The sequence below is a fragment of the Panthera leo genome, chromosome F3 (assembly GCF_018350215.1).
Source record: "Panthera leo isolate Ple1 chromosome F3, P.leo_Ple1_pat1.1, whole genome shotgun sequence".
NCBI classification, from domain to species: domain Eukaryota; kingdom Metazoa; phylum Chordata; class Mammalia; order Carnivora; family Felidae; genus Panthera; species Panthera leo.
In genome coordinates, this window is record NC_056696.1 from 24,542,703 (window position 1) to 24,556,214 (window position 13,512).

A 13,512-nucleotide genomic window follows, 5' to 3' on the forward strand; every position below is an offset into this window, starting at 1 on the left:
CAATCTGACTCTAAACTTCTCCAAGACTTCAAATTTGGTGTAATCGAGGGTCTACTCAGTCGAGGATGAACTTCAAGAGAAATTGAGTGTATAGGGAAATGCAAACACTCTGCCTCGGTGGAAGTTAAAAAGTTGTTTACCGTAGTAATGGATAGCTGGGTGACTTTCCATTTTAGAACTCTACCCGTCTAGTCAATAGGTGCATTATGCAAAACTGGATACATTGCATCACTGTGAAGGACTTTAGACTGCGGTTTGCAAAAGCAGAATAAATTTTCTCGGAGTCTCACCGTTATGTACACACACACACACACACACACACACACACACGCCCATTGGCAGTGACGGCCACACCTCACAGCTCTGGGAGAGCCACAGACCTCAGCCGGACAAGCTGAGCCCGGACGAGAAGAACTTTCCGCGGGACTGGGGACGCACAACCCCCCTCCGCCCCCCGCACGCGGCTGTCGGCGAGCCTGAGCCCCCGGAGGGCGCGACGCCGGCAGGTCCGCGGTGCGCCCCCGCGTCAGGGCCTGGGCGGCGGCGGCGGCGGGAGGCTCCCGGGCTGCAGGGCCCGCTGCCAGTGCGCGCGCGCCAGCCGGCCAGGGCAGCCGCGTCCCCCGCCCGGCCCTCGCAGCCGGCCTCGGCGCCCTCGGGCCGCCAGTCTCCCGCCGCCCGCCGCGGCCCCGAACATGGCTGCGCGCCGCGCCGCCACCCTCGCCTGCTCGCTGCTGCTCCTGTCCGCCGCTCTGCTCCGCCGCGGCTGCCGCGCGCGCTTTACCGCCGAGCCCGACGCGGAGCACGATGAAGAAGAGGCGGAGGTGTTCCCCGAGTCGCCGGTACAGAGACCCACGGTGCTCGTGGCCGTCCTCGCCCGCAACGCTGCGCACGCGCTGCCTCACTTCCTCGGCTGCCTGGAGCGGCTGGACTACCCCAAGAGCAGGATGGCCATCTGGTGAGCGCGCGACGCCGCGGCCGCCGGGGCCCGGGACCGTGGGGCACGCGGGACGCGCCGGGCGCACACCTCCCGCCGCCCGCGCGGCTCCCGGCGGGATCCGATCCGGAGGTCGCTTTGGGGAAGGACGCACGCGGCCGTGTGCGCCTGGGGTGTCGGTGGCCACCGCTAGCCGGCCCCGAGCTCCGGGGCGTGCGCGGGGGTGTGGATCGCGGTGGCCTCGTCCCTTTCCCGGACAGGGGCCTGGGGGAACTCCGCAAGGGGGCTAGCTGCGCCCCCTTCCACCCCGCGAGGTTGCCTCGTTCCCTGCCTCATACCTCTGGCCCTGGAGAGAGGGAATAGGGATGCTCGTCGCCGCCTAGTCCTCCAGACGCGACGTGAAGCGTAACTGTGGCCGGCAAGGGGGCTCCGGAATGTCTGGGAGGCGAACGGTGCGCCGCCCTGGCTTCCCGGTGCCCGGCTCCTGCCCCCGCCTCCGAGCCAAGAATAGTGGCTCCTGGTTCTCCAGGGGATGGCAGGGTGAGCGGTGGGGGGAGAAGGGATATGGACTCAGAGTTTGAGGTTAGGTGGGGCACACCGTGTCTTCCCAGCCGCGCCATCACCGCGGCTGTCCGCGCCAGTGCATCCTCCTGGGGCTCATTCCTCGCCTGTGATGCAGACCGCGCGGGACACCCTGGGGTACGGTGTCCTGGGGACGGAGCTGCCTTGGAGAAGGCAGACAGTCAAGTTTTGTTGTCCCAGGATAGAGCCCCGCGCCTGGTGCTGTGTTTGTTGCGGGGAGGGCCAGGGCATCAGTGCAGGTGGCTGCGCGCACCAACTTTTAGAACTCGGTCTAGTCCCGCACTTTTTAGAAACGCAGGTACCGGAGGGCGAGGAGTTGGTGGTCAGGGGAGCCGCTGAAAGGCCTGTGGAGGAGGAACTGGACACCCGCCAGGAGAGATAGGCAGCCAGATACGTGGACAAGGGGGCTTCTGAGGAAGACAGAGCCCAGGTCACTCCCGAGCAGTTTCTCTCCTGCGTTGATGAAGGGAGCTGTCCTCGGACGGGACGCATCCTTAAAGACCTGGTTGGGCAGAAAGAGAGGAGGAAGGATAAAGCAGGAGCTGGAATTGGCAGCCTAGCGGTACCTGGTGGGAGAGGTGCAGAGGTGAGAAAGCAAACAAGTCACAGAGTGCAGCACTGCCCTATACACTGCTTTACTATATACCCCGTTATACGTGACTGCGGCCACGGACAAGGGCACGTTATGTGGAAACGGTGGGGCAGCCAGGTTTTCAGCCAGAAAGAAGGCTTTTTTTTTTTTTTTTTAACCACTTCAATACCAAAGAAAACTTCACAGCTGTCAGTTCTTAGATGCTTTCTTCAAAGAAGATGTTTTATAAGATAGTCTTGGTCTTTATGCATTTGTTTGGTTTAAAGAACATTACAATAGTTAGTATAGGAAGTTAGTGAAGGGTGAAGCAGGTACTAGGCACAGGCTTTGCTTGATGTACAGACATTACCTCTTCTATCATAGGGTGAACTTCTGAAAGAGACCCTAGGATCCCTGTTTTACAAACAGAGCAGCTGTGACTACGACCAGTTCAATAACTCAGAGTCACCGAAGTAATAAATGGCAAAACTGGAATTGGAACCCAGGATTGTCCCTGAAGTCCACCCTAAAAAGATAGTGGTGGGAACTTGGGACAAACTAAATTTATATGCACCTATAGGCTATGAATGAGGAGGCAAGTTGTTTGTCACTAACTTGTTTTGTGGCTTTGGGCCAGTGGCTGGGGATCCATAGACATCCGTTTCCTCATCAGTAGAATGAAGGAATTTAGAATGAATGATTTCAAAAGTTCGTTCCGGCTCTTGAATTCCATGGATTTTTGATATGATCAGAATCAAGCAGCAATGATTGTGCCTCCGAAGTCCTCTGGATGTTCCACATTCTGCGGACATTGATGTTCTTTTCAGATGGCTAGTATTCCATTTCTGCACTGGCTTCTGGGACCTATTTTCCCTTACCCTTGTTAATAGTCCATGTAACTGTACCTTGTCCCTTATGGCCAGTGTTGGAAAGTTAGGGGAAAAAATCCAAGGCTTGAATAGGTTTTGGGCAACCACTGCATTAACCACTAAAGACTCTTCTTTTTTTTTTTTTTTTTCCTTTTTAACATTTATTCATTTTTGAGAGACAGAGTGTGAGTGGGCGGGCAGAGAGAGAGGGAGACACAGAATCTGAAGCGTGCTCCAGGCTCCGATCTCTCAACACAGAGTCCAACACAGGGCTCGAACTCACTGACTGAGAGATCATGACCTGAGCTGAAGTCAGATGCTTGCCTGACTGAGCCACTCAAGCGCTTACAGCTCTCAAAATACTTTCATTAACTATGTCATCTTATTTGATCCTTGCTACCGTTCTGTAAAGAAATACAAGTATCTCCATTTCATAAAAGAAGACAGTATATCTAAAGTAACTGACTTAAGATTACATTTATTTATTAATTTCACAAATGCTTAATGAGAGCTCACAATGATTCTAAACACTTTACATTCACTACCAGGCATGTACTATGATTATACCCTTTTATGGATGAGAAAACTGAGGCACAGAGAGGTTGTACAAGCACACACTCAAAATGACCATCTTTTGTGAGATCAAGGCACTCTGCCAGGCTCTAGCTGAAAATAGTTGAGTAATGTGGCTTCTCACAGACAAATATGGCTCTTTTTACTGGGCAGCATAAGATGATCTAAATGACATTTATAGGGTTTAGGGGAGTGACAAAGGACTTCTAAGTCAGATTGGGGCAGTTGTGTGGTCATGGAAACCTTCTTGAGGAGAACTGACACTTAGTTGGAACCCAGTTTTGAAAGACAAATAAGAATCCACTAAAACCTGGGAGGTAGGGAGGGTTCCAGAAAGAGGGAACCGCATGGGGGAAAAAAGACACTGGAACATTAACCAGAATTTCTTGTCAGGGGCGATAAAGCAGGTGGCAGGCTTACTGATTGCAAATCTCCAAACTCATTGCATTGTACCACTGGAGCTGCTAACTTTGAGACTGGCACTAGAGGAGTATTTGGCTGTGAAGGTTATAGGACATTACCCTCCAGGAGGAAACAGTAACTCAGGTTAGGATGCTACAACGTCGAGGACCTTCTGCCAATTACTTACTTCTAGACTCTCAGTTTCAGGCTCCACTCAACACTCTGAGATGCCCAAGGGGCTAGCTAACATCCACTCCGCAAAGCCAGCATACCCTGATGTCAGAAATGGCCAGTGCCAAAAATGGCGTCAGCTACCCTGAACTTTACACAACAGAACCAGGTGGGACACAGAGTCAGGCTGCCAACTTCCATTTAATCTTAGATCAGGAGCTCTGTGCACACTCACCCTTCTCATTCATCTGCTTATCTCTAACATCAGAGGAGCATCTGATAAGACTTCTGTCCTGTATGCGTGGCAGGTGTGGTTCACGTGAGCACATGCAAGCTTCCCGATGCTGTAATTTTTTTCTCACCGGAAGTTCTGGACCATATTCACAGTCGGTACCAGTAAACTGCCCTGAAAACGCTTGCTGTTGGACAGTGAGGGCCGTTATCTCAGTTAGCATTAAGTTTATCCGGATGAGACTGAATTAAGAAAAGTTTATGTTTTAGAGATCCTTTGTACCAGGCAAAAGGAAAACCTGTCACATTTACCTGTCTGATCTCAAGACCCCACCAAGCGAATTGTTTTCCTTCAAATGTCATAACTAAGGAACTGTGCCCAAGAAGTTCCTTGTGTTCTAATTAAAACCTGCACTGAGTTCATGGGAATCCCTGCTGTGCTGAGATGTGGGGAACCGTGTGGAACTGTGTGCACTGATGGGGGCGCTCTTCAGTGGAGCCATGGACAGTGGCTTTAGCAACAGAGGGAAGGCTGACTTCATCCCTCTTCTCAAACCTATGATTAAGGGGAGGAGTGCCAAGTACCATGATAATGAAAAATGGAGCAGGGCATAAGGAAAAACATTTGGCCCAAAAGATACATTAAGTTTGTTTTTTGGAGAGCTGACTGTTGCCTGTGGAAAACCAGCAGGGATTCAGTCTGTGCAATCATAAGACAGTAACTGGCATGTAATTACAGAACAATTTGGGCATTTCATTTGGTAAAGTTTTGAACAGTAGCATACTACGTTAGGAACCGATGCATGGCTTTCTAAATAAAGAGATGGGTTTCTGTTGACATCAACAAAAACATTGATGAGCGTCAGCTTGTTCTGGGGTGCTGATCCCGACATTTCGCACACTACTTTATTGGTGCAGTATTTGGGAGACTACCTTGGATTATTCTCCACTCCTTGATGCTCAACCAGTAGCATTTTGGCGAACGTTTAACTAGACACACTAATATACATGTATTTATAACATGTTCCAAACTACTAGTTTTGTAAAAATTTTTTAATGTTTATTTATTTTTGAGAGACAGACAGAGACAGAGCGTGAGCACAGGAGGGGCAGAGAGAGAGGGAGACACAGAATCCAAAGCAGGCTCCGGGCTCTGAGCTGTCAGCACGGAGCCCGATGCGGGGCTCGAACTCACGAGCTGTGAGATCATGACCTGAGCCGAAGTCGGACGCTCAAACTACTGAGTCACCCAGGCACCCCCCGGACTACTATTAATGATGGTTTTCAGCACCAGCAAGAACAACATCACATTTTATCATCAGAGTCTTGACATGAAATGTTTATGTTATACCTATGGACAGAAGTTTTAGTTTCTGGGTGAAAAGGTAGATGATGTGTTGGTCCCCTTCTCTCCATTAGTCTGTTTTCCTCACTTTCCCACCTTCTTTTTCTTATTTTATCCCAGCCTGGTGATTTAGTAGTACTGAGGAGGGAGTATTCAAGCTTATAGTCAGGTATGCTAGGCTTCAGATCTCCTGTGTGATTGTGGGCACATCAGCGAACCTCTAACTAAGAGTTGTTTCCTCATCTGGAAGTAACTAATAATAATATCTACCTCCAAGAGTTATTTTAACAAGTAAATGAAACAATGTATGGACAAGGTCTTTGATGTAAATGCTACTAAGTGAACAATAGGACACTAGTCCTATCCATCTTTTCCTTTCGGTCACATCTCCTTTACCTTTCTCTTTCCAAGTGAAGATTTTTAAAACAATACATTCACAAGGACCTCTCTTTATCGTCTTTCCAAGAAAAAAAGTATAAGCATAACGAAAGCTAACATTTATCTATTAATGAAAACTACACATTTTGATAGGATAACTAATTTAGTCCTGACAACAACCCTGGGCAAAAGGTGCTGTTACTCTCCTCCCTTTACATAGAAGGCCACTGAGGCACAGAGAATTTAAATAACTTGCCTGAGGTTACAAGGCTAGGACGTGGCAGAGCCAGGATGTGACTCAGGCAGCTAATGGCCCAGACTGAATACAAATGGTCTGTTTAAGATCAAGAAAGGACCAATTAGTTCTAGTTTTTGCTTCTGTCAGTTGACCCAACTTAGGAAGAGAAGAGTGCCAGTGTTTCTTCCAAACAAGAATGGCCCCTTCTGCTTGAATGACACAAAGGACTCAGTGGTTCCCTTCCGCTGTCTTGATAATTTCGTCACTTAGCTGAGGCACTTTCTAGTTACTGACCTCGGCTTTATGTTGGTGGATTTCATAGGGACAGAATGAGACTAAATTGTATGTAAATATGCAGATCACTTGCTATGATCACAGCCACATAGCAACAGAAAGAAATCTGTCAAGTGTTGTTAGTGGCCAATGGCTAAGGCAACACTTTCATATTCATGGGAGCTGCAGCATTTGGGGTTTATACTGGCAAAACAGAACATCAGTTTTTCAGCCTTTCCAATTAGTGGTCTTAGATTTTGTTGACCCTTCAACTCAACCTTCTTCCAAACGGTTGGGCAAAACTATCAATCCTGTCCCCACCCTCCAATTTCAAAACATGTTTGGGCCTCAGAATTATGTGTTTCCTTTGGCTAAAAACTGAAATGACTAATAAAAGGATCCCTCAATTCTCCTGGTTCTATTTTATTAGTTGATGTCCATGGATGGGGGAAACCAAAATACGGGGCAATTAAAGGATTTTCCCCTCATATATTATACAGTGAATAAGTATTGGGATGAGGTAACAGATTTCTAGATTTTAAGCCCTGTCTGGCTGTTTTTTTTTTTTTTTTAATTTTTTTTTTTTTAACATTTATTCATTTTTGAGAGTGAGAGAGACAGAGCATGAGCAGGGGAGGGGCAGAGAGAGAGGGAGACAGAGAATCCAAGGCAGGCTCCAGGCTCTGAGCTGTCAGCACAGAGCCCGACACGGGGCTGGAACTCACAAACTGGGAGATCATGACCTGAGCAGAAGTAGGACGCTTAACCAACTGAGCCACCCAGGCGCCCCCCTGTGTGGCTGTTTTGACACTGATTATTTCATATCAAATATCACTAATGGTTTAAAGGCACGTGCCAGTGATTCTAAGTAGGGTTTGGTTTTACTGGTTTGTCTTCAGCAACTTTCTCCAGGTGATTCTACCACTGAGCTTCTTTGTGGCTCCAGGTACATAAGCAGGCTTCTTGTGGTCGTCTCCCTTGACTGTCTCTGGTGGTCGTAGGAATGAACAATGGAAGCTTTGTAACCATGAAGGCTGCTGGTTGTGCCTTGATCCTTTTTCCAACACTTTTAAACGTACACATGGGTCATATCACTGTGTGGCACTGTCTTCAAGCCTTCGGCACAGAATAGTAGGGCCATTATAAGGTTCACATAGGGACAAGGGTAAGACTATTATAAGGCTCATTTCTGCCCATTTCTTTAAATAATGTAACAATGCCGGGTACAGTGGAGTTAATGTCTGAAAAAAAATGAGTAACCTATAGTACGATTGTGTGTCTTGTTCCCCAGTTACCATATTACGAAAAGGTTTCACCGTATGTCTTTAAACCAGAGCTATTATTCATTAGGAATTACAATGTGTCTATTGTATATGTCACGACATCTTTATTCTCAAAGGAGTGACTTGTTCATTTAATTGCACTTACACTGTGAGCGTATCAAAAATTGCTGATTTAAAAAATTCTGAAATTCTTTAGGGGCCTTGTAGATTTATTTAATAGTAACTTAATGATTTTAAGAACTTTCTCTCCTGATTTTTTTTTCGTTTCTATTGAAAGAGTAGAATAATAAAGATTCAAACAGTATAAATGGAAACATGATAAAAAGTAAATCTCCCTTCTACTCTATACCACCTTCCAGGGTCAAGAATGTTAACAGATCATTACACATTCTTCTAGAAACTTTCTGTGCATATATGTGTATTCTTTTAATGTTAACCAAAATATGACTGTCTTATAAATCCTGTTCTGCATAAGTGTGATGTTTTAAAATCGATTTAATCCCAGCTTTTTAAAACCCTGTCAGCCACCTATACTCATGCCCTGGGTGGCACAGAAAAAACCAGTTTCACACAACACCTGTTCCAGGTAGTTTCTCTGAGTACCTTCTTGATTACACTCATCCTGTTCCCTTGCCCTTGTGCCCTGACCCCTGGAAAATCTGGCCCTAAGGCCATTAAAACACACACACACACACACACACACACACACACACACACACACACAGGTTTTTTTCAACATTTATTTATTTTTGAGGGGGAGAGAGAGAGAGAGAACGCGCCAAGAAGGGGCAGACAGAGAGGGAGACACAGAATCTGAAGCAGGCTCCAGGCTCTGTGCTGTCAGCACAGAGCCCGACATGGGCTCAAACCCATGCACCATGAGATCATGACTTGAGCTGAACTCTAGCGCTTAATGGACTAAGCCACCCAGGCACCCCCAAAACACACACTTTTCAAATGAAGTACAATATGTATCCAAAAAGTAACTGATATCATAAAGGTATAACTGGATAACTTCACAAACTGAGCAAGCCTGCATAACTAGCACCTGCCTGGCCAGGCCTGCATTTGTACATGGTAGTGATTGTTGGGGCTGAGGATCCACTGTTTCCTGGACTTTGTCCAGGAAGTCACATTCCTATCAGGCCCATCCTGCGTGCGATTATAATCCCTGCTCAGCCCCTTCCCTGCCATCGCTGTCTGGCTCTTCAACATGACTTGCCTGGCCCCTGTAGGCATTTGGGTGGTGACCCTTGCTCAGATGCTTCAGGAGCACTAGGACTCAAGCTTTCTAGAAGGAGCAGTCATGGCAAGCTGCCAGTGAATGACCTAGTGGTAAAAAGATCAAGATCATATTACTTTTCCCTCAGTTCTTCATTCCTCTGGTAGAAAAGCTATGTGTTAATGTTCATAAAAGTAAAAAAGAATCCTGTTATAGGTAATCATTGAAAAGCCACGCAGAATATAAATAGAGTGGCTGTAATTAATTCACTGGAACATGCTGCCGTTCAGTTCCATGAAAATGCAGCGTTTGTGGTTGGTGGCATTAGCCAAGTCTCTTGCATAAATTAAACCTTAGATCTATCTGGAGGGCATTTCTCTTCCTCTCTAGGAGCACTATACAGTAATCTTTTCAGACTTAGACTTCCAATAACAACTTCATGGCACCCCTCCAGGGCCGAACTTATGACTTTGTAACATGTCCCATTTAATTGAGGCAACAATTGTTATTATTTTGGTTGTTTGGCATAGTCATCAAGCTGAGGACTGTCCCTGACTTGTTGGTTTAGCTGATGAGATTTCTACCTCTGCAAACATAATGAAAAATAACCCCTTCCACTCCCCAGTATTTCTGATGAATGTCCCAAGACCCCTTAGAAGATGTGCATTTCAGAGATACAAATAATAATGTGAGCAATGGTCCTGGGCTGCATATGCCCTAAGAATATGGTGGGAGGCTGAGTGTGGGGCTAGGTCTCCTTTAAAGCATTCTCATGAGTACCTGGTTTAAGTGATACATTGGCTGCATTGGGAGAATTCTTGACCCTCTAGGTTGAATTACTTAAATGTCTATTGAAGGATGTGTCAGGCAGGAGAGAGAGGAGGTTCCTTAAAATGAAATGTTCGCCAGTTTGGCTGTTGCTGTGGTCTGAGTGTTTGTATCCCTCACCCCACCCCACCCCCATCCCGCCTCAAGATTCATGTGTTGAAATCCTAAGCCCTGGTATTAGGAAGTGGGGTCTTTGGGAGGCGCCTAAGTCATGAGGGTGGAACTCTCATAAATGGGATTAGTGCCCTTGGAAGAAGAGCCTCCAGGGAGATCCTCACCCCTTCTGCTATGTGAGGACACAAGAACACTGCATTCTGAGAGAGGGCCTTCACCAGAACCTGACTATGCTGGTTTCCTGATCTTGGACTTCTAGCTCCCAGAGCTATAAAAAAACAAAACAAAACAGAACAAAACAACAACAACAAACCAAACTGTTGTTTGTAAGCCACCCAGTCTGTGGTATGTTCTTATAGCAGCCTACATCTGTTAGGACAGACTAAGACAGCGGTCAACCCAAGAACACCATGAAGGTAGCTAAAAGTGCCTCTGTTTTGGACAATAGGGAAGTAGAACCCTTTCTTTCCAGTCCCCATTCTTTATTTTGGAGGTGGGGAGGACAGTAGGCTATGGAAAGCTTCCTCTTCTCGCAGAACTAGAGATGATTCTGAGAAAAGGGAATGGAACCGATGTACATTGATTGGCATTTTCCATAAAAAAATCATGTTAAGTGAGAAATTGCTGCTTTTTGGGGTCTTGGGAAAGGCAAAATTTTCTGGAGACTAAGAGTGGAACTTAAATTCCTGGGATATCTGTGAGAAATGTGGTTGTGGACATTTGGGGCTGTGGTATTCCCCACACGGAGTCCCTTGCTGGACCGCTGGACTGCTTTTTAGTTTCTTGGTTTCCAGCCAGCCCCATAAGCTGTCCAAGCTCCACACACCACAGTGATTATGGTTAAGACCCGCCAAGATAGTGGAAAATTACTGCCAAGCGGAATCAGGATTTTTCAAGTCATCACCGCACCATTGAACAGGAAGCCTAACGCAGCCCCCACGTTACTGCAGTCCTTCTTCTGGAAGCATGGGGGTGGGGGATGGGAGAGCACTCAGCCCATCAGATCATGTCTGGGGTTTCAGATGGATTTTGTGGAGTTGGTATGGAAGGCTTGGAACAACTAGCATACTAAAATATTTTAGAAAATTACAAAAATTATAAATCTTTCTGCCTTTCCTTAATCTTGCTAGACCTTAAGATGAACTGGGCACATTAACTTCCACCATAGAAAATTCTCTTTATTGAGACATGCTACGAATTTATAAAGCAATGGACTAAAAAACTATTATGTACATCCTTTTATTTATTTGGCCATCACAGACTGTCTATGTGGACAAATCCAAGTGATCATGTTGAAATTAGTAGTTGAGGTGGCCTAAAAGTGAACTCACCCCCACTAGTCAAGTTCATTGGTGACAAGTGGACATGGCCCTCATTACTGTTCTGCCAACCTTTTGGTTTAAGGCTGCTGGGCTTCAACTAGTGGTTCCTAAATACTAGCTCAGGGGCCACAACACCTAGGGCATTTATTAGTTATGTGGATTTCTGGGCCCCTTTTCAGACACATTCGATCAGATGGCCTGTGGGAGTGGTCTGGGAATCTGTATCTTAAACATGTATATGAGTGATTTGGATGCACCTGTGGGTTTGGGAACTACAAGACCTGAGCTCCCTGAAGGCCCTGGGAGGAGTGAAGGACCATCATGAAAGGACCGAAGGCTGTGTATCCATCTAAGGCGCAGGCCATAGGATTTTCAGAACTTGGAAAGTTGGTATATTGTGTAATCTTCTAAACTCAAGATCCAGATGCTTAAGCAATCAAGAAGGCTAAAGGGGTTTCTCATTAAGAGAAGTAGTAAGGTACTGGATTACAAAGGAGAGGCTTGCCAGGCATGTATCATTTGTGTTTTTTACTGAGCCAAGCACATGTGTTCTCCCTCCTTCCAACAGTGGCTCTTTTTAGACAAGTTTTGTTTTGTTTTGTTTTTTAAAGCAGTGTCCCAAGCTTCCTACTATATACAGTACCTTGCACTGGGGCTCAGTATGAAATGACACTCCTTCAAACCCTTCTCTTTGTTCAGTCTATTTCCCATCATGAGCTCATCAAGCATTTAGTTTCACGGAAGAAAAGACATCTATTGATGAACATCTCTCAATAGAGTGGAGGGAAACCAAATCAGTGCATTTTCTTTAAATAAAAAGGAGTCATTGGAACCACTTCAGTCCTTGTATTTCCTAAGCTTGGTTCCTTTGTTGCTTGTAATTTTCTTACCTTTGGTTTTCTCTTTGGTTTGTCATGAAGACCTCCTCCCCTCACTTGTGAAAAATAGTCTATCAAATTGCTTCTAGTAGTTGGCAGTTTGGCCTTAATTAGATGATGTTATAAAGTCCCTAAGCCTGGGATCTTCATTACATATGAAATCAAAATACAAATTTTGGGAATTCACACTGTTCTAATCTGCTGTACAAAGGATTGTTGTGAGTCAGTTGCTACTTTACGAAGGTGCGTTCTAACTTGGCATAGTAGTATTATTACGACCCCACCGATGGTCGGCTTACTCTGGGAAAGATCACAACTCAGTTGCTACATGTCCTGCTTTCCACATCCTAGTTTTACTGTGTTCTTTTGGTGACAGGTCTGTCAAAAATTCCATAGTGAAAGTTCTCGAATTATGCATCCATTTTCTTTTTTATGCCTTTTTCTTCTCAAGGATGTGAGCTGCTCTATAGCTGTTCGAGTGCTTCCCACGAAAAAGATACTAGTCACCCAGGGAGGAAGGCGAGGCCTGGTGTACCTGGGGTCTCCGGGACAGTTGCCTCTAGCCAAGAGCAGCGTCGTTCATCTTTCTCTTGGTGTGCAGTTATCATTATTTTGTTATGTAAGTTGTCTTGTGAAAGGGCTGCAGGCGTTATTTACATTGTCATTTTATGGAAGCCATTTAATCTCTCTGGGCCTCAGTTTCCTCGCTAAGGTTGTGGTTCTCAAATCGCTGATTAGAATCATTTGATGAGGTTTTCAAAGACACTGATGCCTGGGCCCAACCCCCCAGACCATTTAAGTCTGAATTTCTGGGGTAGGGCCAGGGCAAGTGACATACTTTAAAAGCTTCCCAAGGGGTGGCAAGGTGCCACCAGGCTTGAGAACCTTTGGATGAGATGTTCTCTGGAGTCCCTTTCCAATCTGACAGTAGCATGTCCTTCATGGAAGTGACCATAGCTGAAGAATTTTCACGAATCATAACTCTGGATGATTGGTGTTTTCTGGACCATCTGCCCAAACTTAGATCTTTTTGGAGTGGGCAAATAAATAAATAAATAAATCTAAAGTTTTTCAGATGCTCATTATATTTCTTTCTTTTTTTTTTTTAAAGTTTATTTCTATTTTGAAAGAGAGAGAGAGAGACCACTAGTGGGGAGGGGCAGAGAGAAGGAGAGACGAAATTCCAAGCACTGTCAGCTCGATGTGGGGCTCAGACTCACAAGCCATGAGATCATGACCTGAGCCGAGATCAAGAGTCGGATGCTTAACCGACTGAGCCACCGAGGTGCCCCAGAAGC

At 46.1% G+C, this 13,512-nt stretch overlaps 1 protein-coding gene across 1 annotated transcript in view; it reads left to right on the plus strand.

Moving 5' to 3' along the window:
• Window positions 1-692: 692 nt before the first annotated feature.
• The window catches only part of COLGALT2 (collagen beta(1-O)galactosyltransferase 2), a 111,819-nt gene continuing 98,999 nt past the window's right edge, over window positions 693-13,512 (plus strand). Inside the window, exon 1 of the mRNA XM_042925872.1 lies at window positions 693-955. Coding sequence (XP_042781806.1) covers window positions 693-955 — 263 coding nt within the window. The remainder of the gene's footprint in view (window positions 956-13,512) is intronic.